This window comes from Balaenoptera ricei, chromosome 13 (genome assembly GCF_028023285.1).
Source record: "Balaenoptera ricei isolate mBalRic1 chromosome 13, mBalRic1.hap2, whole genome shotgun sequence".
In the NCBI taxonomy this organism is placed as follows: Eukaryota; Metazoa; Chordata; class Mammalia; order Artiodactyla; family Balaenopteridae; genus Balaenoptera; species Balaenoptera ricei.
In genome coordinates, this window is record NC_082651.1 from 65,262,921 (window position 1) to 65,289,035 (window position 26,115).

Below are 26,115 nucleotides of genomic sequence, written 5' to 3' on the forward strand. Positions count from 1 at the left end.
ACTTTCAACACCGAGCACAACTAGCACAGTGTCTGGTACATAATAGTTGCTTAGAAAATGTTTTTAGAATGACAAAATCAATGCCGCTACTTTAATGTCAGAAACATTATTATGAGGACAATATGGAACTTTGTTCAGTATTCCCTCCCCTAAACATATATGATTTTTACTTTTAGAAAATACTATTAACTCTTTAGTACTTTTCTAAGCAAAAAGTTGGAGAAGAATGTAGGCAAAATGCAGGATTATACATGACAGCAGAAATTTTTCTTACATGAGTCTAGCTGGTAGAGGACTTAAAAAGTATTTCAACTCAATATGTTGTTATCTTGGATCGTTTTTCTTACAGGGCATTTTGGTAAAATAGCTGTTCTGCCTTATGTTTTTTAATGACTTCATAATAGTTCATGTTGTGGTTGTTCCATAATTTATTTGTACCAGTACCTTCTGGGTGAATTTTTAGATTGTACACACACACATACACACACACCTTTGCACATTTGTCTTGCTATTTCCTTAGAATAAATTCTTATATATGAAGATGCATGAAATCATACACATACATCTTATAATTCTTTTGAGGATTAAATTAGGTAATATTATAGAAGACTTATAACAGTGCCTGACAGTAAAATCTCAAGGGCTTTGGTAGTATGGTTATTGTTAGTTGGTTTTCTTGCTTTAGTCTTCCCGCTGGACTTCAAGCCCCTAAATAAAATGACTGCTTCAGTTAGAAAAACATCAGAGATCCCAACTGCGAATGGCTTGAATGATAAGGAAATTTATTATTCTTTATTCAACAATAAGGAAATTTCATTACTAGAAGGTCAGAGGAAGGGTGAGTCCAGAACTTGTCAATACAGGATTTCAGGAAAGAGGAACCAAAGTCTTTCCATGTGTGCCACCTGTCATACTCATTGAGTCAGCTTTGTCCTCAAGCTGGTCCCAGTCACATAATATAATGCTTACTTTGGCTGCAGGAGTCGTACTTGAATGAAAAGAAGAAAAGACCAGCTCTTCATAAGGGTCTATATTTACGAGAGTGAAGTCTCTTTCTGAAGGCCCCATCAGATTTACCCTCACGTTTCATTTGCCCTAATTGAATAAATGAAATGGGACCACTATGATTGGCTTATACCATTATTTTTCATACCTTTTGATCATGACGCACAGTAGGAAATACATTTTATACCATGATCAAGATACTCATCACACATATATTTGTGTATATGTACATGTCTCTCTATACAGTTAAACATAATTCACAGTAAAAGCTTCTCAATATAATACTTATCCTTACTACCTATGATAAATTAGAGTATTTTATTTATATTTAAATATAAGGTTTTTAAACCCTCAAATACAAAAATTTGGAAAGACTTAATATATAGTATAAGCTATTCATGAATTTGTTCCAGTCCAGAACACATGAGGACAGTAAGACTGCATGGTACACTACTGAGCCTATTCTAAATTTTGACTGAGTCAAGATAAATACTTTTTCACACAAATAGGTAATTAATTGTGAGTAGTAAAATAATCTTAATAATAATTGATACATGCAAGAATCATCAGTGAATTCTACACTCAAGGAGACAGGATACACAAATGCATGAAAACCAGGAGTTGGGGATCATTGGGAAGCATCTTGGAAGCTGCCTAGCACAGAGTATAAAAAGATACAACTAAATGCAATGTGTGACCCTGGATTGAATTCTGGACTGGGAAGAAACTGCTGTTAAGTAGAATTGGGGCAACTGATGAAATTCAAGTATGGCCTATGCATTATATAATACTACATTCATGATAACTTACCTGATTTTATTTATCATACAATGGTATGTAATACAATGTCCTTGTTATTGGGAAATACACACTGTTGTATTTATTTGAAGGAAGGCTATAAGGAAATGCTTTATACTACTATTGCAGGTTTTTTCTAAATTTGAAGGTATTTCAAAATTAAGTTATAAAATGCCAACAGAAATTGTTTTTCAACTGAAAAAAAATATGTATCTAGTTCTTGAGTTTATATCCACTGAATGCATGATACGTATTCTATGTCATGGTGTTTAATTCTTTCAATACATTGTTGGATTTGGTTTGCTAGTATTTTGTTGAAGATTTTTGCCCCTATATTCATAAGGAATATTGGTCTATAGCTTTCTTTTCTGGTGGTATCTTTGTTTGGCTTTGATATCAGAGTAATGCTGACCTCACAGAATGAGTTAAGAGATGTTCCCTCCTCATTTATTTTTCTGGAAGAGCTTGAGAAGGATTAGTGTTAATTCTTCTTTAAATATGTGGTAGACTTCATTAATGAAGCTATCTAGTCCTAGACTTCTCTTTTCTGGGAGACTTTTGATAGGTCTGTTAAGATTTTCTTATTTCTTCTTGAGTCAGTTTTGGCAATTTCTTTGTTTCTAGGAATTTTCATTTTTTATTCCTTTGCAGTTACCTAGTTTAATTTATATTGAACAATAATGCATTTTTACATTGTGTACATATATTTGATTCAGTTTTATGTGAAGTTATATTTAAACCATACAAAATAAATCCCCCATACAACTGCCTAGCCTTGCATATCTGACCTAACATGCATTTATCATGATGATATTTTGAGCATTCCAGCTGCTTCACACCCTTATCAATACTTGGTATTTTTCATATTTTTCATTTTAGCCATTCTTGTGGGGATGTTTTTCTTTGGTTTTTAATTTTGAAGGTTTTAAACTGTCACCTATAAGAACATCATAAATGACAATACATCTGGGGTCTGTTATTTTTATTGTTTTGTGTGTTTGTAAAATCATTTTTAAAATCAACTTTGTTCATAGGCAGAACACTCTATGCCATAAATCACAGCAAGATCCTTTTTGACCCACCTCCTAGAGAAATGGAAATAAAAACAAAAATAAACAAATGGGACCTAATGAAACTTAAAAGCTTTTGCACAGCAAAGGAAACCATAAACAAGACAAAAAGACAACCCTCAGAATGGGAGAAAATATTTGCAAACGAAGCAACTGACAAAGGATTAATCTCCAAAATATACAAACAGCTCATGCAGCTCACTGTCAAAAAAACAAACAACCCAATCCAAATATGGGTGGAAGACCTAAATACACATTTCTCCAAAGAAGACATACAGATTGCCAACAAACACATGAAAAGATGCTCAACATCACTAATCATTAGAGAAATGCAAATCAGAACCACAAAGAGGTATCACCTCATACCAGTCAGAATGGCCATCATCAAAAAATCTACAAAAAATAAATGCTGGAGAGGGTGTGGAGAAAAGGGAACCCTCCTACACTGCTGGTGGGAATGTAAATTGATACAGCCACTATGGAGAACAGTATGGAGGTTCCTTGAAAAACTAAAAATAGAACTACCATATGACCCAGCAATCCCACTACTGGGCATATACCCTGAGAAAACCATAATTCAAAAAGAGACATGTACCACAATGTTCACTGCAGCACTATTTACAGTAGCCAGGACATGGAAGCAACCTAAGTGTCCATCGACAGATGAATGGATAAAGAAGATGTGGCACATTTATACAATGGAATATTACTCAGCCATAAAAAGGAACGAAATTGAGTTATTTGTAGTGAGGTGGATGGACCTAGAGTCTGTCATACAGAGTGAAGTAAGTCAGGAAGAGAAAAACAAATACCGCATGCTAACGCATATATATGGAATATAAAAAAACAGTACTTATGAACCTAGTGGCAGGGCAGGAATAAAAACGCAGACATAGAGAAGAGACTTGAGGGCATGGGGGGAAAGGGGAAGCTGGGACGAAGTGAGAGAGTAGCATTGACATATATACACTACCAAATGTGAAATGGATAGCTAGTGGGAAGCTGCTGCATAGCACAGGGAGATCAACTCGGTGCTTTGTGACAACCTAGGGGGTGGGACAGGGAGGGCAGGAGGGAGGCTCAAGAGGGAGAGGATGTGGGGATGTATGTATACATATAGCTGATTCACTTTATTGTACAGCACAAACTAACACAACATTGTAAAGCAATTATACTCCAATAAAGATATAAAAAATAATCAAGTTTGCTTGTCTGTTTTTTCCTATTTAAAATGTGGTTCAAATCAAATCAAAGATTGGTGATGGAGTCAACATTTCCTCTCAATTTTGTTGCTATTAATACTTCTAAATCTAGTGGTTGAGCTTGCTTTATTATTATTTTTTTCTTCAAAGTTTAAAAGATTCACTTTAAAGACAACTTGTACTAACTCAGTTTAAATATTACAATTGCTGATAATTTGAAAAAAGTTATACTCAATAGCTTCCTTTCTGAAAAATACACTGAAAGTTTTTAACTAAATCTGGTTTAAAGAAAGCATTTTGCCAATAGATGATAAACTTCTCAAAAATTTTTTTAAATTAATTTTTATTGGAGTATAGTGCTTTACAATGGTGTGTTAGTTTCTACTGTATAACAAAGTGAATCAGCTATATGTATACATTTATCCCCATATCCCCTCCCTCTTGTGTCTCCATCCTACCCTCCCTATCCCACCCCTCTAGGTGGTCACAAAGCACCGAGCTGGTCTCCCTGTGGTGTGCGGCTGCTTCCCACTAGCTATCTGTTTTACATTTGGTAGTGTATACCTCTCAATGCTACTCTCTCACTTCGTCCCAACTTACCCTTCCCCCTCCCTGTGTCCTCAAGTCCATTCTCTACTTCTGCATCTATATTCCTGTCCTGCCCCTAGGTTCTTCAGAATCATTTTTTTTTTTAGATTCCATATATATGTGTTAGCATGCAGCACTTGTTTTTCTCTTTCTGACTTACTTCACTCTGTATGACAGACTCTAGGTCTATCCACCTCACTACAAATAACTCAATTTCTTTTCTTTTTATGACTGAGTAATATTCCATCGTATATATGTGCCACATCTTCCTTATCCATTCATCTGTCGATGGACACTTAGGTTGCTTCCATGTCCTGGCTATTGTAAACAGTGCTGCAGTGAACATTGTGGGACATGTCTCTTTTTGAATTATGGTTTTCTCAGGGTATATGCCCAGTAGTGGGATTGCTGGGTCATATGGTAGTTCTATTTTTAGTTTTTCAAGGAACCTCCATACTGTTCTCCATAGTGGCTGTATCAATTTACATTCCCACCAGCAGTGTAGGAGGGTTCCCTTTTCTCCACACCCTCTCCAGCATTTATTTTTTGTAGATTTTTTTGATGATGGCCATTCTGACCAGTGTGAGGCGATAACTCATTGTAGTTTTGATTTGCATTTCTCTAATGATTAGTGATGTTGAGCATCCTTTCATGTGTTTTGTGGCAATCTGTATATCTTCTTTGGAGAAATGTTTATTTAGGTCTTCTGCCCATTTTTGAATTGGGTTGTTTGTTTCTTTGATATTGAGATGCATGAGCTGTTTGTATATTTTGGAGAGTAATCCCTTGTCAGTTACTTCGTTTGCAAATACTTTCTCCCATTCTGAGGGTTGTCTTTTGTCTTGTTTATGGTTTCCTTTGCTGTGCAAAAACTTTTAAGTTTCATTAGGTCCCATTTGTTTATTGTTGTTTTTATTTCCATTTCTCTACGAGGTGGATCAAAAAGGATCTTGCTGTGATTTATGTCATAGAGTGTTCTGCCTATGTTTTCCTCTAAGAGTTTTAGCGTGTTTGGCCTTACATTTAGGTCTTTAATCCATTTGGAGTTTATTTTTGTGTATGGGGTAAGGAAGTGTTCTAATTTCATTCTTTTACATGTAGCAGTCCAGTTTTCCCAGCACCACTTATTGAAGAGGCTGTCTTTTCTCCATTGTATACTCTTGCCTCCTTTATCAAAGATAATATGACCATATGTGCATGGGTTTATCTCTGGGCTTTCTATCCTGTTCCATTGAGCTATATTTTTGTTTTTGTGCCAGTACCATACTGTCTTGATTACTGTAGCTTTGTAGTATAGTCTAAGGTCAGGGAACCTGATTCCTCCAGTTCTGTTTTTCTTTCTCAAGATTGCTTTGGCTATTCGGGGTCTTTTGTGTTTCTATGCAAATTGTGAAATTTTTTTTGTTCTAGTTCTGTGAAAAATGGTAGTTTGATAAGGATTGCTTTGAATCTGCAGATTGCTTTGGGTAGTATAATCATTTTCACATCCTTGATTCTTCTAATCCAAGAACATGGTATATTTCTGCATCTGTTTGTATCATCTTTAATTTCTTTCATCAGTATCTTATAGTTTTCTGCATACAGGTCTTTTGTCTCCTTAGGTAGGTTTATTCCTAGGTATTTTATTCTTTTTGTTGCAATGGTAAATGGGAGTGTTTCCTTAATTTCTCTTTCAGATTTTTCATCATTAGTGTATAGGAATGCAAGAGGTTTCTGTGCATTAATTTTGTATCCTACTTTACCAAATACACTGATTAGCTCTAGTAGTCATCTGGTAGCATCTTTAGGATTCTCTATGTATAGTATCATGTCATCTGCAAACAGTGACAGTTTTACTTCTTCTTTTCCGATTTGGATTCCTTTTCTTTTTCTTCTCTGATTGCCATGGCTAAAACTTCCAAAACTATGTTGAATAATGGTGGTAGGAGTGGGCAACCTTGTCTTGTTCCTGATCTTAGAGGAAATGGTTTCAGTTTTTCACCAATGAGAATGATGTTGGCTGTGGGTTTGTCATATATGGCCTTTATTATGTTGAGGTAAGTTCTCTCTATGCCTATTTTCTGGAGAGTTTTTTATCACAAATGGGTGTTGAATTTTGTCAAAAGCTTTTTCTGCATCTATTGAGATGATCATATGGTTTTTATCCTTCGATTTGTTAATATGGTGTATCACATTGATTGATTTGCACATATTGAAGAATCCTTGCATTCCTGGGATAAACCCCACTTGATCATGGTGTGTGATCCGTTTAATGTGCTGTTGGATTCTGTTTGTAGTATTTTGTTGAGGATTTTTGCACCTATGTTCATCAGTGATCTTGGCCTATAGTTTTCTTCTTTTGTGACATCTTTGTCTGGTTTTGGTATCAGGGTGACGGTGGCCTCGTAGAATGAGTTTGGGAGTGTTCCTCCCTCTTCCATATTGTGTAAGAGTTTGAGAAAGATAGGTGTTAGCTTTTCTCTAAATGTTTGATAGAATTCGCCTGTGAAGCCATCTGGTCCTGGGCTTTTGTTTGTTGGAAGATTTTTCATCACAGTTTCAATATCATTGCTTGTGATTGGTCTGTTTATATTTTCAATTTCTTCCAGGTTCAGTCTTGGAAGGTTGTGCTTTTCTAAGAATCTGTCCATTTCTTCCAGGTTGTCCATTTTATTGGCATATAGTTGCTTGTAGTAATCTCTCATGATCCTTTGTATTTCTGCAGTGTCAGTTGTAACTTCTTTTTCATTTCTAATTCTGTTGTTTTGAGTCTTCTCCCTTTTTTTTTTTTGATGAGTCTGGCTAATGGCTTATCAATTTTGTTTATCCTCTCAAAGAACCAGCTTTTAGTTTTATTAATCTTTGCTATTGATTCCTTCATTTCATTTTCATTTATTTCTGATCTGATCTTTATGATTTCTTTCCTTCTGCTAACTTTGGGGTTTTTTTGGTTCTTCTTTCTCTAATTGCTTTCGGTGTAAGGTTAGGTTGTTTATTTGAGGTTTTTCTTGTTACTTGAGGTAGGATTGTATTGCTATAAACTTCCCTCTTAGAACTGCTTTTGCTGCATCCCATAGGTTTTGGGTCATCGTGTTTTCATTGTCATTTATTTCTAGGTATTTTTTGATTTCCTCTTTGATTTCTTCAGTGATTTCTTGGTTATTTAGTAGCATATGGTTTAGCCTCCATATGTTTGTATTTTATACAGGTTTTTTCCTGTAATTGATATCTAGTCTCATAGCGTTGTGGTTGGAAAAGATACTTGATATGATTTCAACTTTCTTAAATTTACCAAGGCCTGATTTGTGACCCAAGATATGATCTATCCTGGAGAATGTTCCATGAGCACTTGAGAAGAAAGTGTAATCTGTTTTTGGATGGAATGTCCTGTAAATATCAATTAAGTCCATCTTGTTTAATGTATCATTTAAAGCTTGTGTTTCCTTATTTATTTTCATTTTGGATAATCTGTCCATTGGTGAAAGTGGGGTGTTAATGTCCCCTACTATGATTGTGTTACTGTCAGTTTCCCCTTTTATGGCTGTTAGCATTTGCCTTATGTATTGAGGTGCTCCTATGTTGGGTGCATAAATATTTACAATTGTTATATCTTCTTGGATTGATCCCTTGATCATTATGTAGTGTCCTTCTTTGTCTCTTATAACAGTCTTTATTTTAAAGCAATTTTGTCTGATAGGAGAATTGCTATTCCAGCTTTCTTTTCATTTCCATTTGCATGGAGTATCTTTTTCCATCCCCTCACTTTCAGTCTGTATGTGTCCCTAGGTCTGAAGTGGGTCTCTTGTAGACAGCATATATATGGGTCTTGTTATTGTATCCATTCAGCCAGTCTGTGTCTTCTCGTTGGGGCAGTTAATCCATTTACATTGAAGGTAATTATTGATATGTATGTTCCTATTACCATTTTCTTAATTGTTTTGGGTTTGTTTTTGTAGTTCTTTTCCTTTTCTTGTGTTTCCTGCCTAGAGAAGTTCCTTTAGAATTTGTTTTAAAGCTGCTTTGGTGGTGCTGAATTCTCTCAGCTTTTTCTTCTCTGTAAAGGTTTTAATTTCTCCGTTGAATCTGAATGAGATCCTTGCTGGTTAGACTAATCTTGGTTGTAGGTTTTTCCCTTTCATCAATTTAAATATGTTCTGCCACTCCCTTCTGGCTTGTAGAATTTCTGCTGAAAGATCAGCTGTTAACCTTATAGGGATCCCCTTGTATGTTATTTGTTGCTTTTCCCTTTCTGCTTTTTTTTTTAATTTTAGAATTTTATTTATTTTTTTATACAGCAAGTTCTTATTAGTTATCCGTTTTATACCAATTAGTGTATATATGTCACTGTATGGGACTCTTTGTGCTTCCTGGACTTGATTTACTATTTCCTTTCCCATGTTAGGGAAGTTTTCAACTATAATCTCTTCAAATATTTTCTCACTCCCTTTTTTTTTCTCTTCTTCTTCTGGGAGTCCTATAATGTGAATGTTGGTGCGTTTAATGTTGTCCCAGAGGTCTCTGATACTGTCCTCAATTCTTTTCATTCTTTTTTCTTTATTTTGCTCTGTGGTAACTTTTTCCACTATTTTATCTTCCAGGTCACTTATCCATTCTTCTGCCTGTTATTCTGCTATTGATTCCTTCTAGAGAATTTTAAATTTCATTTATTGTGTTGTTCATCATTGTTTGTTTGCCCTTTAGCTCTTCTAGATCCTTGTTAAACATTTCTTGTATTTTCTCCATTCTATTTCCAAGATTTTGGATCATCTTTACTATAGCTACTCTGAATTCTTTTTCAGGTAGACTGCCTATTTCCTCTTCATTTTTTTGGTCTAGTGGGTTTCTACCTTGCTCCTTCATCTGCTGCGTATTTCTCTGTCTTCTCATTTTGCTTAACTTACTGTGTTTGGGGTCTCCTTTTTGCAGGCTCCAGGTTCGTAGTTCCCGTTGTTTTTGGTGTCTGCCCCCAGTGGGTAAGGTTGGTTCAGTGGGTTATGTAGCCTTCCTGGTGGAGAGGACTGGTGCCTGTGTTCTGGTGGACGAGACTGGATCTTGTCTTTCTGGTGGGCAGGATCACATCCGGTGGTATGTTTTGGGGTGTCTGTGAACTTATTATGATTTTAGGCAGCCTCTCTGCTAATGGGTGGGGTTATGTTCCTGTCTTGCTAGTTGTTTGGCATGGGGCATCCAGCAGTGGAACTTTCTCGTCGTTGAGTGCCCCTGAGTCTTAGTTTTGAGATGGAGATCTCTGGGAGACCTCTCGCCAATTGATATTATGTGGGGCCGGGAGGTCTCTGGTGGACCAGTGTCCTGAACTTGGCTCTCACACCTCAGAGGCTCAGGCCTGACACCCGGCCAGAGCACCAAGACCCTGTCAGCCACACGGCTCAGAATAAAAGGGAGAAAAAAAGAAAGAATAAATTAATTAATTAAAGTTATTAAATTAAAGAATTTTTAATATATTATTAAAATAAAAATAGTAATAAAAGAAAAAAGGAGAAGAGAGCAACCAAACCAGTTAAACAAATCCACCAATGATAACAAGCGCCAAAAACTAAACTAAGATAAACATAAAAATCAGAAACTAGTCAGTCGCATACAGCAAACCCCAAGTCTATAGTTGCTCCCAAAGTCCACTGCCTCAATTTTGGGATGATTCGTTTTCTATTCAGGTATTCCACAGATGCAGGGTACATCAAGTTGATTGTGGAGATTTAACCTGCTGCTCCTGAGGCTGTACGGAGAAATTTCCCTTTCTCTTCTTTGTTGGCACAGCTTCTGGGGTTCAGCTTTGGATTCGGCCCCGCCTCTGCATGTAGGTTGCCCTCTGGCGTCTGTTCTTTGCACAGACAGGAGGGGGTTAAAGGAGCGGCTGATTAGGGGGCTCTGGCTCACTCAGGCCCGGGGGAAGGAGGGGTACGGAATGCTGGGTGAGCCTGCGGCGGCGGAGGCCAGTGTGACATTGCAACAGCCTGGGGTGTGCCGTGTGTTTTCCCGGGGAAGTTGTCCCTCGATCACAGGACCCTGGCAGTGGCGGGATGAATGGCCTTCCACGAGGGGAGTTGTGCATAGTGACCTGTGCTTGCACACAGGATTCTTGGTGGCTGTAGCAGCAGAGTTAGAGTTTCATGCCCTTCTCTGGTGTCCGCGCTGATAGCCGCAGCTTGTGCCCATCTTTGAAGCTTGTTTAGGCGGTGTTCTGAATCTCCTCTCCTCGCGCACCCTGAAACAATGGTCTCTTGCCTCTTAGGCAGTTCCAGACTTTTTCCTGGACTCCCTCCCAGCTAGCTGTGGTGCACTAGCCCCCCACTTCGGGCTGTGTTCACACAGCCAACCCCAGTCCTCTCCCTGGGGTCTGACCTCCGAAGCCGGAGCCTCAGCTCCCAGCCCCCACCCAATCCAGCAGGTGAGCAGACAAGCCTCTCAGGCTGGTGAGTGCTGGTTGGCACCAGTCCTCTGTGTGGGAATATCTCCGCTTTGCCCTCCGCACCCCTGTTGCTGCACTCTCCTCCATGGCTCCGAAGCTTCCCCCTCGCCACTCCCTGTCTCCGCCAATGAAGGGGCTTCCTGGTGTGTGGAAACTTTTCCTTCTTCATAGTTCCCTCCCAGAGGTACAGGTCCCGTCCCTGTTCTTTTGTCTCTGTTTTTTCTTTTTTCTTTTGCGCTACCCAGCTACGTGGGGAGTTTCTTGCCTTTTGGGAAGTCTGAGGTCTTCTGCCAGCATTCAGTAGGTGTTCTGTAGGAGTTGTTCCACATGTAGATGTATTTTTGATGTATATGTGGGGAGGAAGATGATCTCCATGTCTTACTCCTCTGCCATCTTGAAGGTCCTCCCTAGTTATCTATTTTACACATAGTATCAATAGTATGTATGTGTCAATCCTAATCTCCCAGTTCCTCCCACCCACCCCCCTTTCCCCATTGGTATCCATACATTTGTTCTCTACATCTGTTTCTCTCTTTCTGCTTTGCAAATAAGATCATCTATACCATTTTTCTAGATTCCACATATATGCGTTCATACATACAATATTTGTTTTTCTCTTTCTGACTTACTTTTTAAAATACTTTGCTTCTTAACTCTGTAAAGTTACTCTTTAACCTCTCTATCAATCCGCGGTCAAAGGGACCATCATTTATCAAAAGAGCAAATGAGACATCAGTGAACAAAACACATGTTCCTGGCCAGTTTATGTATTCTTCTCACATGGTAGTCTCAGTTGGCTGCATTTTTTTATTACACTGTTCATTCCATGTTAAGGATATATGCAACAGGCTTGATGTGGTCTATTCTATTTCTTTATTGATTTTTTTAGTGCTGCATGGCAAGCCACCAAATTAACTTTATGACCCACTAATTGGTCACAACCCTCAGTTTGAAAACCATTGGTTTTAACTGGTCATTATCATCTTCTGGAAATAGGGCCAGCTTCCCTAAAGCATATGGCCTTACAGAGGTTGAGTGGATGCATGAAACACAATCAGGCTTCTGTTTGGAAGGAGGAAAAGGGGGTTGGAGACTAGAGGTAGGATAGGCAACCAAGATTGTCTGCTATAGGGACTGCTACTCATTTAGATATCCTAAGCATCTGGTGTGTTTGGAAGTATGTGGAGTTGTTTGCATTTATTCTAGCGACCCCTAACTATTACTCTTAGTTTTTCCTATTTGGTTAAAGTTATGTCTCTTTCCTCAAATATTTTTTCTTGTTACTTTCATTGTACTTGCCTCTATATTGTCACCCATCTTCCATCCTCTCATTTTGTAAAGTCCCCTTTTCATTTTGCTGATTCTCATCTACTTAGACACAGAAAAGACTATTCAGCTTCTTAAAAGCTGTGGCTCATGAATAATCAGGTTCTTAGCGAGGTCTTGGGTTTTACTTTATGATATTTTTCATGATTATATTTGCCTATTAGCTTTTTATAATTGTGTCTATATTTTTAAGCTGTGGTCTGAGTAGTTACCAACTAGGTTATCTCTGAAAAACAAAAACAGTCTGGCAGATCAAAAACTTCAGGTGTTATTAAATGATAATAGTGTAATCACAATACCTAGAGAGTCTATTTACTATATTGTCTTCCTAAGAGTTTAAGGTTATCAAACCTATACTTGATTCCTTAAGACATATGGAGAGGAGAAGAAAGCTGAACTACAGTTTCATGTCTGGGAACATTAACGGAGGATCTTTAATTTTAGAATTGTGAGTAACATCAAGTGTTTTGAACCATTCACTGTGGTAATCTGGCTTCAATTAACCAACAAATAGTCATTCAGATACTGCAGTTCATCAATTCTAATATGCATATTTTCTCACATTTTAACACTCTGATAGTAGGATGCATCTTCCAATTAATGATGTCCTCTGGTTGCTGTTGGCCCTGTGGCAAATCGTGGTGTAGCGTCTGCGTGAATTTGATTGTGAGTCCTGGAGACATGGCTGAACTGCAGACTCTTCACTGTTCTAGTCAATAAACTATTGAACAATGAAACATTTAAGGACCTTTAAGGAAAAGTAGGAGTTTTGTTTCTGTCTAAAATCTCTTGTGTTGAGATTAAGGTAGGACTACAGAATGAGCATCTGACAGCTTGAAAGAAAATCTCAGAAACTATAGAGTATTACTCTTTTAAGAAATGCTGCATTATCTAGGTGCTCAGTAGCATAAAAGATAAAATGGGTGGAAGAATTTGGACATCTATGACTCTGACTTTAAAAAGTGATACAGAAAAGTTGGATGTTTAATGTGAAGAATTTTAGGAATACCTTAATCAGATTAAATTGCTTATATTTTCCTTTTTGTCTATGCATGATATATGATTTTAAAACTTTCTAAATAAGTCTAAAAGAGTTCTTTTAATTTTTATAAAACAAAAATTCTGAGTAACAGGAAAGCATTGTGTCATGGTTTAATTGGTAGTATATCTTCTTTCTTAGTGGTATATAAAATAATGGTGCTTCTTATAAGCAATAGTATCTTCAGTTTCATGAAATATGAGAGTTTGGTTTACAGTCAAATTTACTGAGTATTCGTGTTCTGCTTCCTATTATAATTCACTCTCTCCTCTTAAGAACAACTAAGGGTCAGAATACATATGCAAGTGAAGATAAGACTACAAAGCAGTACGTGAATGATAGTGAACAGTATGGCTCAAAGTGTGCTCCCAGAACCAACAGCAACAACATTACTGGGGAGCCTCTTAGAATGCAAATTCTCAGGCCCCACCTCAGACCCACTGAATCAAAGACTCTGGATGTGGGGCCCAGCAAGCTGTATTTTAACAAACCCTGCAGGTGATTTTGATGGCAAGCTATAGTTTGAGAACCCCTGCTCTGGCAGAATTTCACAAAAGGGAAAAATACTGGTGCTGTTATATTTGAGTCAAGTGTATGAGTAATTTAGAGAGTAAGAACAGATTCCTTAAGTTCCGCTCAATTACATTGGCTAACAATGTGTCTAAAAGAAATGAAGAAATTTACTTTGCTGTGTCTCAGCCTGCTAAGCAAAGGGACTAGTCCAAGAACTGCATGTTCTTTACTTTTTTTCTTTTTGGCAGTGTAACATAACTTTGTTGTTTTTTTAATTTTTGATTTTTATTTTATTTTTTTATACAGCAGGTCCTTATTAGTCATCAGTTTTATACACATCAGTGTATACATGTCAATCCCAATCTCCCAATTCATCACACCCCCACCCCCACCCCACCTCCGCCGCTTTTCCCCCTTGGTGTCCATACGTTTGTTCTCTACATCTGTGTCTCAACTTCTACCCTGCAAACCGGTTCATCTATACCATTTTTCTAGGTTCCACATATATGCGTTAATATACGATATTTGTTTTTCTCTTTCTGACTTACTTCACTCTGTATTACAGTCTCTAGATCCATCCACGTCTCAACAAATGACCCAATTTTGTTCCTTTTTATGGCTGAGTAATATTCCATTGTATATATGTACCACATCTTCTTTATCCATTCATCTGTCGATGGGCATTTAGGTTGCTTCCATGTCCTGGCTATTGTAAATAGTGCTGCAATGAGCATAGGGGTGCATGTGTCTTTTTGGATTATGGTTTTCTCTGGGTATATGCCCAGTAGTGGGATTGCTGGATCATATGGTAAATCTATTTTTAGTTTTTTAAGGAACCTCCATACTGTTCTCCATAGTGGCTGTATCAATTTACCTTCCCACCAACAATGCAAGAGGGTTCCCTTTTCTCCACCCTCTGCAGCATTTGTTGTTTGTAGATTTTCTGATGATGCCCATTCTAACTGGTGTGAGGTGATACCTCATTGTAGTTTTGATTTGCATTTCTCTAATAATTAGTGATGTTGAGCAGCTTTTCATGTGCTTCTTGGCCATGTGTATGTCTTCTTTGGAGAAATGTCTATTTAGGTCTTCTGCCCATTTTTGGATTGGGTTGTTAGTTTCTTTAATATTGAGCTGCATGAGCTGTTTATATATTTTGGAGATTAATCCTTTATCCGTTGATTCGTTTGCAAATATTTTCTTCCATTCTGAGGGTTGTCCTTTCGTCTTGTTTATGGTTTCCTTTGCTGTGCAAAAGCTTTGAAGTTTCATTAGGTCCCCTTTGTTTATTTTTGTTTTTATTTCCATTACTCTAGGAGGTGGATCAAAAAAGATCTTGCTGTGATTTATGTCAAAGAGTGTTCTTCCTGTGTTTTCCTCTAAGAGTTTTATAGTGTCCGGTCTTACATTTAGGTTTCAAATCCATTTGGAGTTTATTTTTGTGTATAGTGTTAGGGAGTAATTCCATTCTTTTACATGTAGCTATCCAGTTTTCCCAGCACCACTTATTGAAGAGACTGTCTTTTCTCCATTGTATATCCTTGCCTCCTTTGTCATAGATTAGTTGACCATAGGTGTGTGGGTTTATCTCTGGGCTTTCTATCTTGTTCCGTTGATCTATGTTTCTGTTTTTGTGCCAGTACCATATTGTCTTGATTACTGTAGCTTTGTAGTATAGTCTGAAGTCAGGGAGTCTGATTCCTTCAGCTCCATTTTTTTCCCTCAAGACCGCTTTGGGTATTTGGGGTCTTTTGTGTCTCCATACAAATTTTAAGAATTTTTGTTCTAGTTCTGTAAAAAATACCATTGGTAATTTGATAGGGATTGCATTGAATCTGTAGATTGCTTTAGGTACTACAGTCATTTTCACAATGTTGATTCTTCCAATCCAAGAACATGGTATATCTCTCCATCTGTTGGTATCATCTTTAATTTCTTTCATCAGTGTCTTACAGTTTTCTGCATACAGGTCTTTTGTCTCCCTAGGTAGGTTTATTCCTAGGTATTTTATTCTTTTTCTTGCAGTGGTAAATGGGAGTGTTTCCTTAATTTCTCTTTCAGATTTTTCATCATTAGTGTATAGGAATGCAAGAGATTTCTGTGCATTAATTTTGTATCCTGCAACTTTGCCAAATTCATTGATTAGCTCTAGTAGTTTTCTGGTGGCGTCTTTAGCATTCTCTATGTATAGTATCATGTCATCTGCAAACACTGACAGTTTTACTTCTTCTTTTCTGATTTGTATTCCTTTTATTTCTTTTTCTTCTCTGATTGCTGTGGCTAGGACTTCCAAAACTATGTTGAATAATATTGGTGAGGGTGGACATCCTTGTCTTGTTCCTGATCTTAGAGGAAATGCTTTCAGTTTTTCACCATTGAGAATGATGTTTGCTGTGGGTTTGTCGTATATGGCCTTTACTATGTTGAGGTAGGTTCCCTCTATGCCCACTTTCTGGAGAGTTTTTATCATAAATGAGTGTTGAATTTTGTCAAAAGCTTTTTCTGCATCTATTGAGATGATCATATGGTTTTTATTCTTCAGTTTGTTAATATGGTGTATCACATTGATTGATTTGTGTATATTGAAGAATCCTTGCATCCCTGGGATAAATCCCACTTGATCATGGTGTATGATCCTTTTAATGTGTTGTTGGATTCTGTTTGCAAGTATTTTGTTGAGGATTTTTGCATCTATATTCATCAGTGATATTGGTCTGTAATTTTCTTTTCTTGTAGTATCTTTGTCTGGTTTTGGTATCAGGGTGATGGTGGCCTCATAGAATGAGTTTGGGAGTGTTCCTTCTTCCGCAATTTTTTGAAGATTTTGAGAAGGATGGGTGTTAGCTCTTCTCTAATTATTTCATAGAATTCACCTGTGAAGCCATCTGGTCCTGGACTTTTGTTTGTTGGAAGATTTTTAATCACAGTTTCAATTTCATTACTTGTGATAGGTCTGTTCATATTTTCTATTTCTTCCTGGTTCAGTCTTGGAAGGTTATACCTTTCTAAGAATTTGTCCATTTCTTCCAGGTTGTCCATTTTATTGGCATAGAGTTGCTTGTAGTAGTCTTTTAGGATGCTTTGTATTTCTGCGGTGTCTGCTGTAACTTCTCCTCTTTCATTTCTAATTTTATTGATTTGATTCCTCTCCCTCTTTTTCTTGATGAGTCTGGCTAATGGTTTATCAATTTTGTTTATCTTCTCAAAGAACCAACTTTTAGTTTTATTGATCTTTGCTATTGTTTTCTTTGTTTCTATTTCATTTATTTCTGCTCTGATCTTTATGATTTCTTTCCTTCTGCTAACTTTGGGTTTTGTTTGTTCTTCTTTCTCTAGTTCTTTTAGGTGTAAGGTTAGTGTAAGATTACACTAACCTTAGTGTAGTGTAAGATTGTTTATTTGGGATTTTTCTTGTTTCTTAAGGTAGGCTTGTATAGCTATAAACTTCCCTCTTAGAACTGCTTTTGCTGCATCCCATAGGTTTTGGATCATCATGTTTTCATTGTCATTTGTCTCTAGATATTTTTTGATTTCCTCTTTGATTTCTTCATTGATGTCTTGGTTATTTAGTAACGTATTGTTTAGCCTCCATGTGTTTGTGTTTTTTACGTTTTTTTCCCTTTAATTGATTTCTAATCTCATAGCATTGTGGTCAGAAAAGATGCTTGATATGATTTCAGTTTTCTTAAATTTACTGAGGCTTGATTTGTGACCCAAGATGTGATCTATCCTGGAGAATGTTCCGTGCACACTTGAGAAGAAAGTGTAATCTGCTGTTTTTGGATGGAATGTCCTATAAATATCAATTAAATCTATCTGGTCTTTGGTGTCATTTACAGCTTCTGTTTCCTTATTTGTTTTCATTTTGGATGATCTGTCCACTGGTTAAAGTGAGGTGTTAAGGTCCCCTACTATTATTGTGTTACTGTCAATTTCCCCTTTTGTGGCTGTTAGCATTTGCCTTATGTATTGAGGTGCTTCTATGTTGGGTGCATAAGTATTTACAATTCTTATATCTTCTTCTTGGATTGATCCCTTGATCATTATGTAGTGTCCTTCTTTGTCTCTTGTAATAGTCTTTATTTTAAAGTCAATTTTGTCTGGTATGAGAATTGCTACTCCAGCTTTCTTTTCGTTTCCATTTACATGGAATATCTTTTTCCATCCCCTCACTTTCAGTCTGTATGTGTCCCTAGGTCTGAAGTGGGTCTCTTGTAGACAGCATATAGATGGGTCTTGTTTTTGTATACATTCAGCAAGCCTACGTCTTTTGGTTGGAGCATTTAATCCATTCACGTTTAAGGTAATTATCGATATGTATGTTCCTATTACCATTTTCTTAATTGTTTTGGGTTTGGTTTCATAGGTCCTTTTCTTCCCTTGTGTTTCCCACTTAGAGAAGTTCCTTTAGCATTTGTTGTAGAGCTGGTTTGGTGGTGCTGAATTCTCTTAGCTTTTGCTTGTCTGTAAAGCTTTTGATTTCTCCATCGAATCTGAATGAGATCCTTGCTGGGTACAGTAATCTTGGTTGTAGGTTCTTCCCTTTCATCACTTTAAGTATATCATACCACTCCCTTCTGGCTTGTAGAATTTCTGCTGAGAAATCAGCTGTTAACCTTATGGGAGTTCCCTTGTATGTTACTTGTCGTTCTTCCCTTGCTGCTTTCAATAATTTTTCTTTGTCTTTAATTTTTGCCAATTTGATTACTATGTGTCTCGGTGTGTTTCTCCTTGAGTTTATCCTGTATGGGACTCTCTGTGCTTCCTGGACTTAGGTGGCTATTTCCTTTCCCACGTTAGGGAACTTTTCGACTATAATCTCTTCAAATATTTTCTCTGGTCCTTTCTCTCTCTCTTCTCCTTCTGGGTCCCCTATAATGCGAATGTTGTTGTGTTTAATGTTGTCCCAGAGGTGTCTTAGGCTGTCTTCATTTCTTTGCCTTCTTTTTTGTTTATTCTGTTCCACAGCAGTGAATTCCACCATTCTGTCTTCCAGGTCACTTATCCGTTCTGCCTCAGTTATTCTGCTATTGATTCCTTCTAGTGTAGTTTTCATTTCAGTTATTGTATTGTTCAACTCTGTTTGTTTGTTCTTTAATTCTTCTAGGTCTTTGTTAAACATTTCTTGCATCTTCTCGATCTTTGCCTCCATTCTTTTTCCGAGGTCTGTATCATCTTCACCGTCATTATTCTGAATTCTTTTTTTGGAAGGTTGCCTACCTCCACTTCATTTAGTTGTTTTTCTGGGGTTTTATCTTGTTCCTTCATCTGGTACATAGCCCTCTGCCTTTTCATCTTGTCTGTCTTTTTGTGAATGTGGTTTTTTGCATGTTCTTTAGTTTTGATTCATATTTGATCTTTGTCTTTTCAGCACGATGTGTCTCAGACTCTACTCAAGGCAACACTGGATAGTGTTGTAGAAGAATGTGTCAGCTTTGTGGGAGTGGATATTAACATCTGTTCAGAAGTTTTGTTAAGGTGAGACAAGAAGTCTGTGGCTAAACATCACAGAATCTTGAGTTTTACTGGCTATCCAGTTCAAACTCAGCTAGAGCAAGGGGACACGTGTATAAAGTTGTCAAGTATAGAAAATCTATGAGTTCATACATTGCTTTAGGTAATCAGTCAGAGGGGAAGCCATCATTTAAGAAAAGAATTATAACAATTCATGTTATTTTTAATACTGGAAATCTAATGTGAAGAACATATGGTAACTATCGAGTGCATTAATGTCGCTAATAGAATTTAAATTAGGTTAACATGGAAAAGAGCTGTTTCCCACCACAGGAGAGTAGATATTTTTCACTAGTTCAGTCTCTTGCTTACATCTGTCAAAGCTGGCAGTCACCAAAAGATAAATCCTGATGGTTCAAGGTATGGTTACCATATTTTTACCTTGATTCCACAAGTCACATCTCAAAATCTTCATTGTACTGTAATCATGTCTTATATGTTCTTTTTTTTTCCCCTGTGGCTATAGAAGAATTGCTTTTTTGTTCCTAGTCTTGCATTTATTATACAACTCTGCTGATGCAACATGAAATTCTGGACCTCTGGAAAAAATCTGGATCTTTCTGCTTTGAAATTGGAATAGCAGAAAATATCCCTTGCATTGTAAGGTGTTGCTTTTCTACCACAGCGACAAACATTCCATAATGCCATGTATGGAATTCTGTAATAAAATTACGATTCTCTAATTAACACTAAGCCGACTACGTAATGATAGAGTTTTTATATCATGAATAAGTATCTTTCTATAGTTCAAGGCTTTACTGATGAGAACAGGCTGATCAAAAAAATAGAATAGTACAATGCAGCTGTAGCTATTGTAACTTCTACTGCTAACTCACTTTGTAAGCTAACCAGGAATAGGCAGAATTATTACTTGATTCAGAAACACAAGGAATGTGAATAGTGTAGAGACATATGACAAGATGTAATTGCAGTTGCTTTTATGATGCAAATGTTTTATATCATTGTCTTTTCAGATGAGATCTTTTCTTTCAGTACTCTTAGAACAATTACATTGGCCACATTACTCATTTTGTTTATTTTTTTAGGCATATTGCTGGACTCAATGCCAACCGAGCCAAAAATATTATTGAATGGCGTGAGAAAAATGGGCCATTCATCAACCGAGAACAGCTGAAGAAAGTGAAAGGGCTAGGTCCAAAATCTTTCCAACAGTGTGCTGGTTTCATCAGAGTCAACCAGGATTATATTCGAACATTTTGCAGGTCATTATTGAAGTGTACACTGTCTGTTCTATTATCAACCTCCTCTCTTTCTGTTACCCATCCTTCTCACTGGCATAAATCCTAGCTGTCTATTTGTTCATTCCTTCATTCAATATGTGTCAACTGTAATCTTTGCTAGGTACTGGGAATACAGCAGTGAGCAAATCAACAAATTCCCTGGCCTCATGGAGTTAAATTTTAATGTATGAGACAGACAATAAATAAACTAGTAAAAATAAATAGTTTCAGATGTAATAAGTGTTATAAAAATTAAAACAAAGCAATATGACACTGCCTTTGGGGAGCAATAAACTGCTGTATATGAGTTATTCATTGAAAAGATATTTGAGCCGAGTTTTGAATGAAATGAAGGAGCCAGTCACACAGGGATCAGAAGGAGGGCATTCCAGGCAGAGCAAACAGTACATGTGCAACATCCTAAGGCAGGACCAACTTTGGTGTATTCAGGAAATGAAACTAAGGCCAGTGTGATTGGAGCACCACAAGTAGGAAGGACTGGTATAAGATGAGGTAACAAAGAGGACTTCGCAAAGACCACTTCATACTGACAGCTTTTACCCTAAGCATAGTTGGGTTTCCCTGCTCCTTCCTCACTGAAAACTGGCCAAAGCATTAATTATCAGATGTGTCGATTAAGAGCTAAATCCTTGCTTTCTAATCCTGTAGCACAAATGCAAAGAAATTTGGTAAGCTTCTTAGCATTTTGTAATCATGAAAGAATGGCTTTTATGTATTTGCTTTTTGGGACTACCTGATTCATTTATGTGTATTTTTTTCTTTTGACAAAGTTATAATAATATTTTTTTTTCCTGGAAAAGACTAAGGAAAAACCAGCCCCACTGGATAGTAGCATTTATTATAAAGCCATAGTAATTAAGCAGTTTGGTTTTGATGTAGAAACAGGTAGAACAGAATAGAGTCTGAAATACATCAAACCCAGAGGGAATTTAGTTTATGATAAAGATGATATTTCAAATAGTTGGAAAAATTGATTAATTATCCAGTAAGTAGCATTATGACAACTGGAATTTTGTATGTGTAGGAGAAGCTACAGTCCTAACCCATACCTTATACCCAAATAAATTCCAGATGGACCATACACTTAAATGGAAAAAGTAAAACTGTAAAAGTACCAGAAAAAAACATGGGTAAATTTTGCAGACCGCTGGAGTAGTGGAAGTTCTTTCTAAGTAGACCACCAAACCCAGAAGCAAAAAAAAATTGGATTTCTTACTTTTTGTTTTTTCTAACACTTGGTTAGAAAATTCAAACAGTATAAAAAAGAATAAAATGAAAAGGGCACCTCAACTTGTCACTTCAAAATAATTTCTTATATATTGCTTCCTGAAAATAAATTTATGTAAATTAATAATGTATTTGTTATTTTTAAATGCATATAGAAGGAGTCATGCTATACAACTATTTGAAACTTGTTTTATTATAGATGGACTATAATTTAATCTAATCAGTGCCCTGTTGATGAACATTTGGGTTGTTTTAAAGCCTTAAATTTTTTCAACTGGTAATGAAGGACTTGAAGATTCATGACTATTATATCTACTTGATAGGTCATACTGTTATTCAGAATGACTCTTGCTATCTCATTGAATGTTTTTTACTTTGAAATCTGTTTTGGTTGCTGGCATTGTTGCTATATCTGCCTTTTCAGAATATGCTTGGTATTTTTTATTTTCAAACTTTCTATGACATTGAATTTTTTATGACTCTTATAAACAAATAGATTTTCTAGGTTTGCTCAGTCTTATTAATACATTCACATTTATTATATTTATTGATGTGTTTGGACTTGATCTTCCCTCTTATTTTATATTTTCTCTTCATGCCTTCTGATTCTTTTCCTTTCATGCTGTTTGTTGGATTTATCAGTTAACACATTTTCTCCCTGTTTCTCTTCTTGTCTTCCTTACTCATCTTTATCTCCTCTTAGTGATTTCAGCTTGTATATCTTGCTTTTATTCTTCTGGTGATTATCTTTAAATTTGATTTGGATTGGTCTCTGGAGTTAATAGGTTTCTCTGTCCTCCTCCTGGAGAAGACTAGAACCTTAGGTCTCTTTACCAATCTTCCTCCCTTCAACACTATGTGCTATGGTGAGATGATCTGGGATTTTAGTTTCAGACTGTGTCCTTTTAATATATTTTCTACATTATTCATGAGCAGTTATTTAACCTAATAATTTTTTAATGGTTTCTGTGCTCATCACTGTTTCTCGTAGCCCACATTATCATTTTTCGTGAATTCATTGTTTTTGCTGGAGTATATACTTAAACTCTTTTCAGAGAGGGTATATTATATGGGTTGTACTTCAGTCCTTACATATCTGAAAATGATTTTAATTTGAATGCTACTTTGGCTAGGTATATGATTTTAGATTCAAAATCATTTTGTCTCAGACTTTTAAAATATTATTCCACTGTGTTCTGGCATCTGATGTTTGTCAGTGAGAAAACTGATGCCAGTTTGATTCTAGTTCCTTTCAATAATCTGTTTTATTTTTCTCTCTTAATTTTAAAAATTATATTCTAAAGTTTCCCCATGATATGTCAAAATGTCTTTTTCATTCTTTTCCCATTCATTCTATTTTATACTCAGTAGATTCCTTTGGGGAGCTTTTTCTTCACCTCTGAGAAATCACCTTCTCCTTATTTAATTAATTTTCCTCCATTTCTCTCTGTTCTCTCCTAGAATGCCAGTTATACAGACAGAATCACTTAAGAATGTTTTTGGCTTTAAGTAACAGAAAACCCTATTAACAGTGTTTAAACTAAGTGGTAATTTCTGTGAAGTGAATGGTCAGAATCTGGTTGCTGTTTGTGTATATTTGTATGGCAGAGAAATAAGCACATTTTTAATTAAAGACTCTTTTCTGCCCACCCCCAACCCTCCCCCGCCCCACCCCATATGTTGTTTTGAATGGTTACAGTCGTCAGCAAACTGAATCTGCAGGCGAAATGCAGGGAGTTGCTGTGGCATCTTCAGCAGGTGTTGAAGTCACAAATGAGAAGCAAGGCAAGAAGAAGAGCAAAACTGCAGTGAATGCTGTACTAAAGCCAAATCCTTTGGACCAAACTTGTATTCACCCGGAATCATATGACATAGCGATGAGGTAAGTCTGAGGCCCATGTAAGAGTTTCCTGTGCCCAGAGTGAGTTCTCTACAGCAAATGGCCTTTGTTTTGGCATAATGGAGACTTTAAAAATATGACCATGTTTAACATGACAACATTTTTCAGAAGTTCCACATTGCTGAGTTATGTGGCACATTATTTTATTTCAGTGAGGAATGAAACCATTATTCCTGGAACAATGTCAAGCTCATAAACCCTGGTCCTAATGGTGAAGTGTGTGTAATGGAAATAGCATGGCACTCTCCTCTGTTTGTTTTGGAAATTAACAAGACACAAATGACTAGCACCTGGCTTAAAGCTTGTGCTTATCTAAAGATAAAGCCCTTTAGTAAACAGCCTACTCTCAGATTTCTTAAGAAATGTTGCCCTGCTTAGTTATTATAGAGTTTAAGAAATGATGTACTTCTAATGAGCATGCATTAATTAACACAGGGGGAGGTTTGAGTACAAGGGAAAGTTTAATATTAGACATTAATAGAGAAAACTTTGATACCACATTTGATTAGTTCAAAATTAATTAGTTCAAAAACCGTGACTTCCTACATAACTAAATATTTTAAGGCTTTTAGTGAATTAAATGACAGTGAGTTTAAAAATAGTGGATATTTTAATTTTCATTGAATCTAAAGTAAGATTTTTAACTTGTTTTAAAAATAATTTATATTTGATTATTTTAAGAAATATAATTGTAATTTCTTTTAAAAATGTTTAAGATCGTAAAGACTATTGCACATTATAGAAAACTTAGAAAATAAAAAAGGAAGTAAAAAATAATATTCTGTGAACATCAAAAGCAGTCGTATCTGTTTTTCTCCCAACATTTTATTATGAAAAAATTTAACATAGGGAAAAGTTGAAAAAAAATTTTGCAGTGAATTCCTGTATACCCACATCCAGATTTTATCATTTACATTTTACTATGCCTGTTTTTCCACTTATCTACCCATCTGTTTGTCCATGAGTCCATCTCTTTTTTTATATATATTTTAAAGAAAATTGCAGACATCAACACACTGTCAGCTAATACTTTGGCATGTATATCATTAACTAGAACTCAATAATTCCTAATTTTTTTTCTTTTGAAGTAAAATTCATATACATTTTAATTATAAGTGTTCAAGAGCTGAATTTTGGCAAATAAATACCTACATCTGTGTAACCCAAACCTCTATCAAGATAAAAAACATTGCCATCATCCTAGAGCATTCCCTTGTACCTCTTCCTAGAAAATCCTTGCCTAGCCTCTCAGCACTAACCATATGTTCTCATTTCTTCAGCCAAAGATTAGTTTGCCTCTTCTTGAACTTCATGTAAATGATATCACACAGTGTACTCTTTTGTATAAAGCTTCTTTCAACATGTTTATTTTTAATTCATGTTGTAACATGGATAAATATTTTTATTGCTGAATAATATGCCGTTGTATAACTATACCATAGTTTATTCTCCTTATTGAAGGAAGCTTGCCTATTTCCAGTTTTTTGGTTATTCCAGTTTTAGGTTATTATGAGTAAAGCTGCTATGAACATTCTTGTATAATTTTTTGTTGTTGTTGACATTTTTTTTCATTTATCTTGGAAAATTACTTAGGAGAGGATTTGCTGGGTCATAAATCAGGTGAGTGTTTAGTTTTCTTAGAAACTTCTAGACTACAATCCAGTGTAGTTGTACCATTTTACACTTCACCAACAATGCTAAGAGTTTGCTTTGCCATCATTTGATGTTAGTCTTTTTAATTTTAGCCATTCTAGTATATGTGTGTATGTGGTAGTATCTCTTTGTGGTTTTAATTTGCATTTCCCTGGTGACAATGAGCACTTTTTCATGTGCTTATTAGCCATTTGTATAGCTTCTTTTGTGAACTATCTGTTCATATCATTTAGCCATTTTCTAATTGAGTTGTTTACCTTTTTTATTATTGAGTTGTGGGAATGTTAAAAACATATTCTTTTTCTTTCTTAATAGATCTTTATTGGAGTATAATTGCTTCACAATACTGTGTTAGTTTCTGTTGTACACCAAAGTGAATCAGCCATATGCATACATGTGTCCCCATATTCCCTCCCTCTTGAGCCTCCCTCCCATCCTCCCTTTCCCACCCCTCTAGGTCATTGCAAAGCACCGAGCTGATCTCCCTGTGCTATGCTACTGCTTCCTGCTAGCTATTTTACATTCGGTAGTGTATGTCGATGCTACTCACACTTCACCCCAGCTTCCCCCTCCCACCCTGTGTCCTCAAGTCCATTCTGTATGTCTACATCT

The 26,115-nt window shown here is 36.3% G+C and overlaps 1 protein-coding gene across 1 annotated transcript in view; it reads left to right on the plus strand.

The window, feature by feature from the left end:
- SRBD1 (S1 RNA binding domain 1) overlaps positions 1-26,115 on the plus strand; it is a 237,638-nt gene that overhangs the window by 184,152 nt on the left and 27,371 nt on the right. The window contains exons 17-19 of the mRNA XM_059942845.1: positions 19,319-19,425; positions 20,508-20,684; positions 23,650-23,832. Coding sequence (XP_059798828.1) covers positions 19,319-19,425; positions 20,508-20,684; positions 23,650-23,832 — 467 coding nt within the window. The remainder of the gene's footprint in view (positions 1-19,318; positions 19,426-20,507; positions 20,685-23,649; positions 23,833-26,115) is intronic.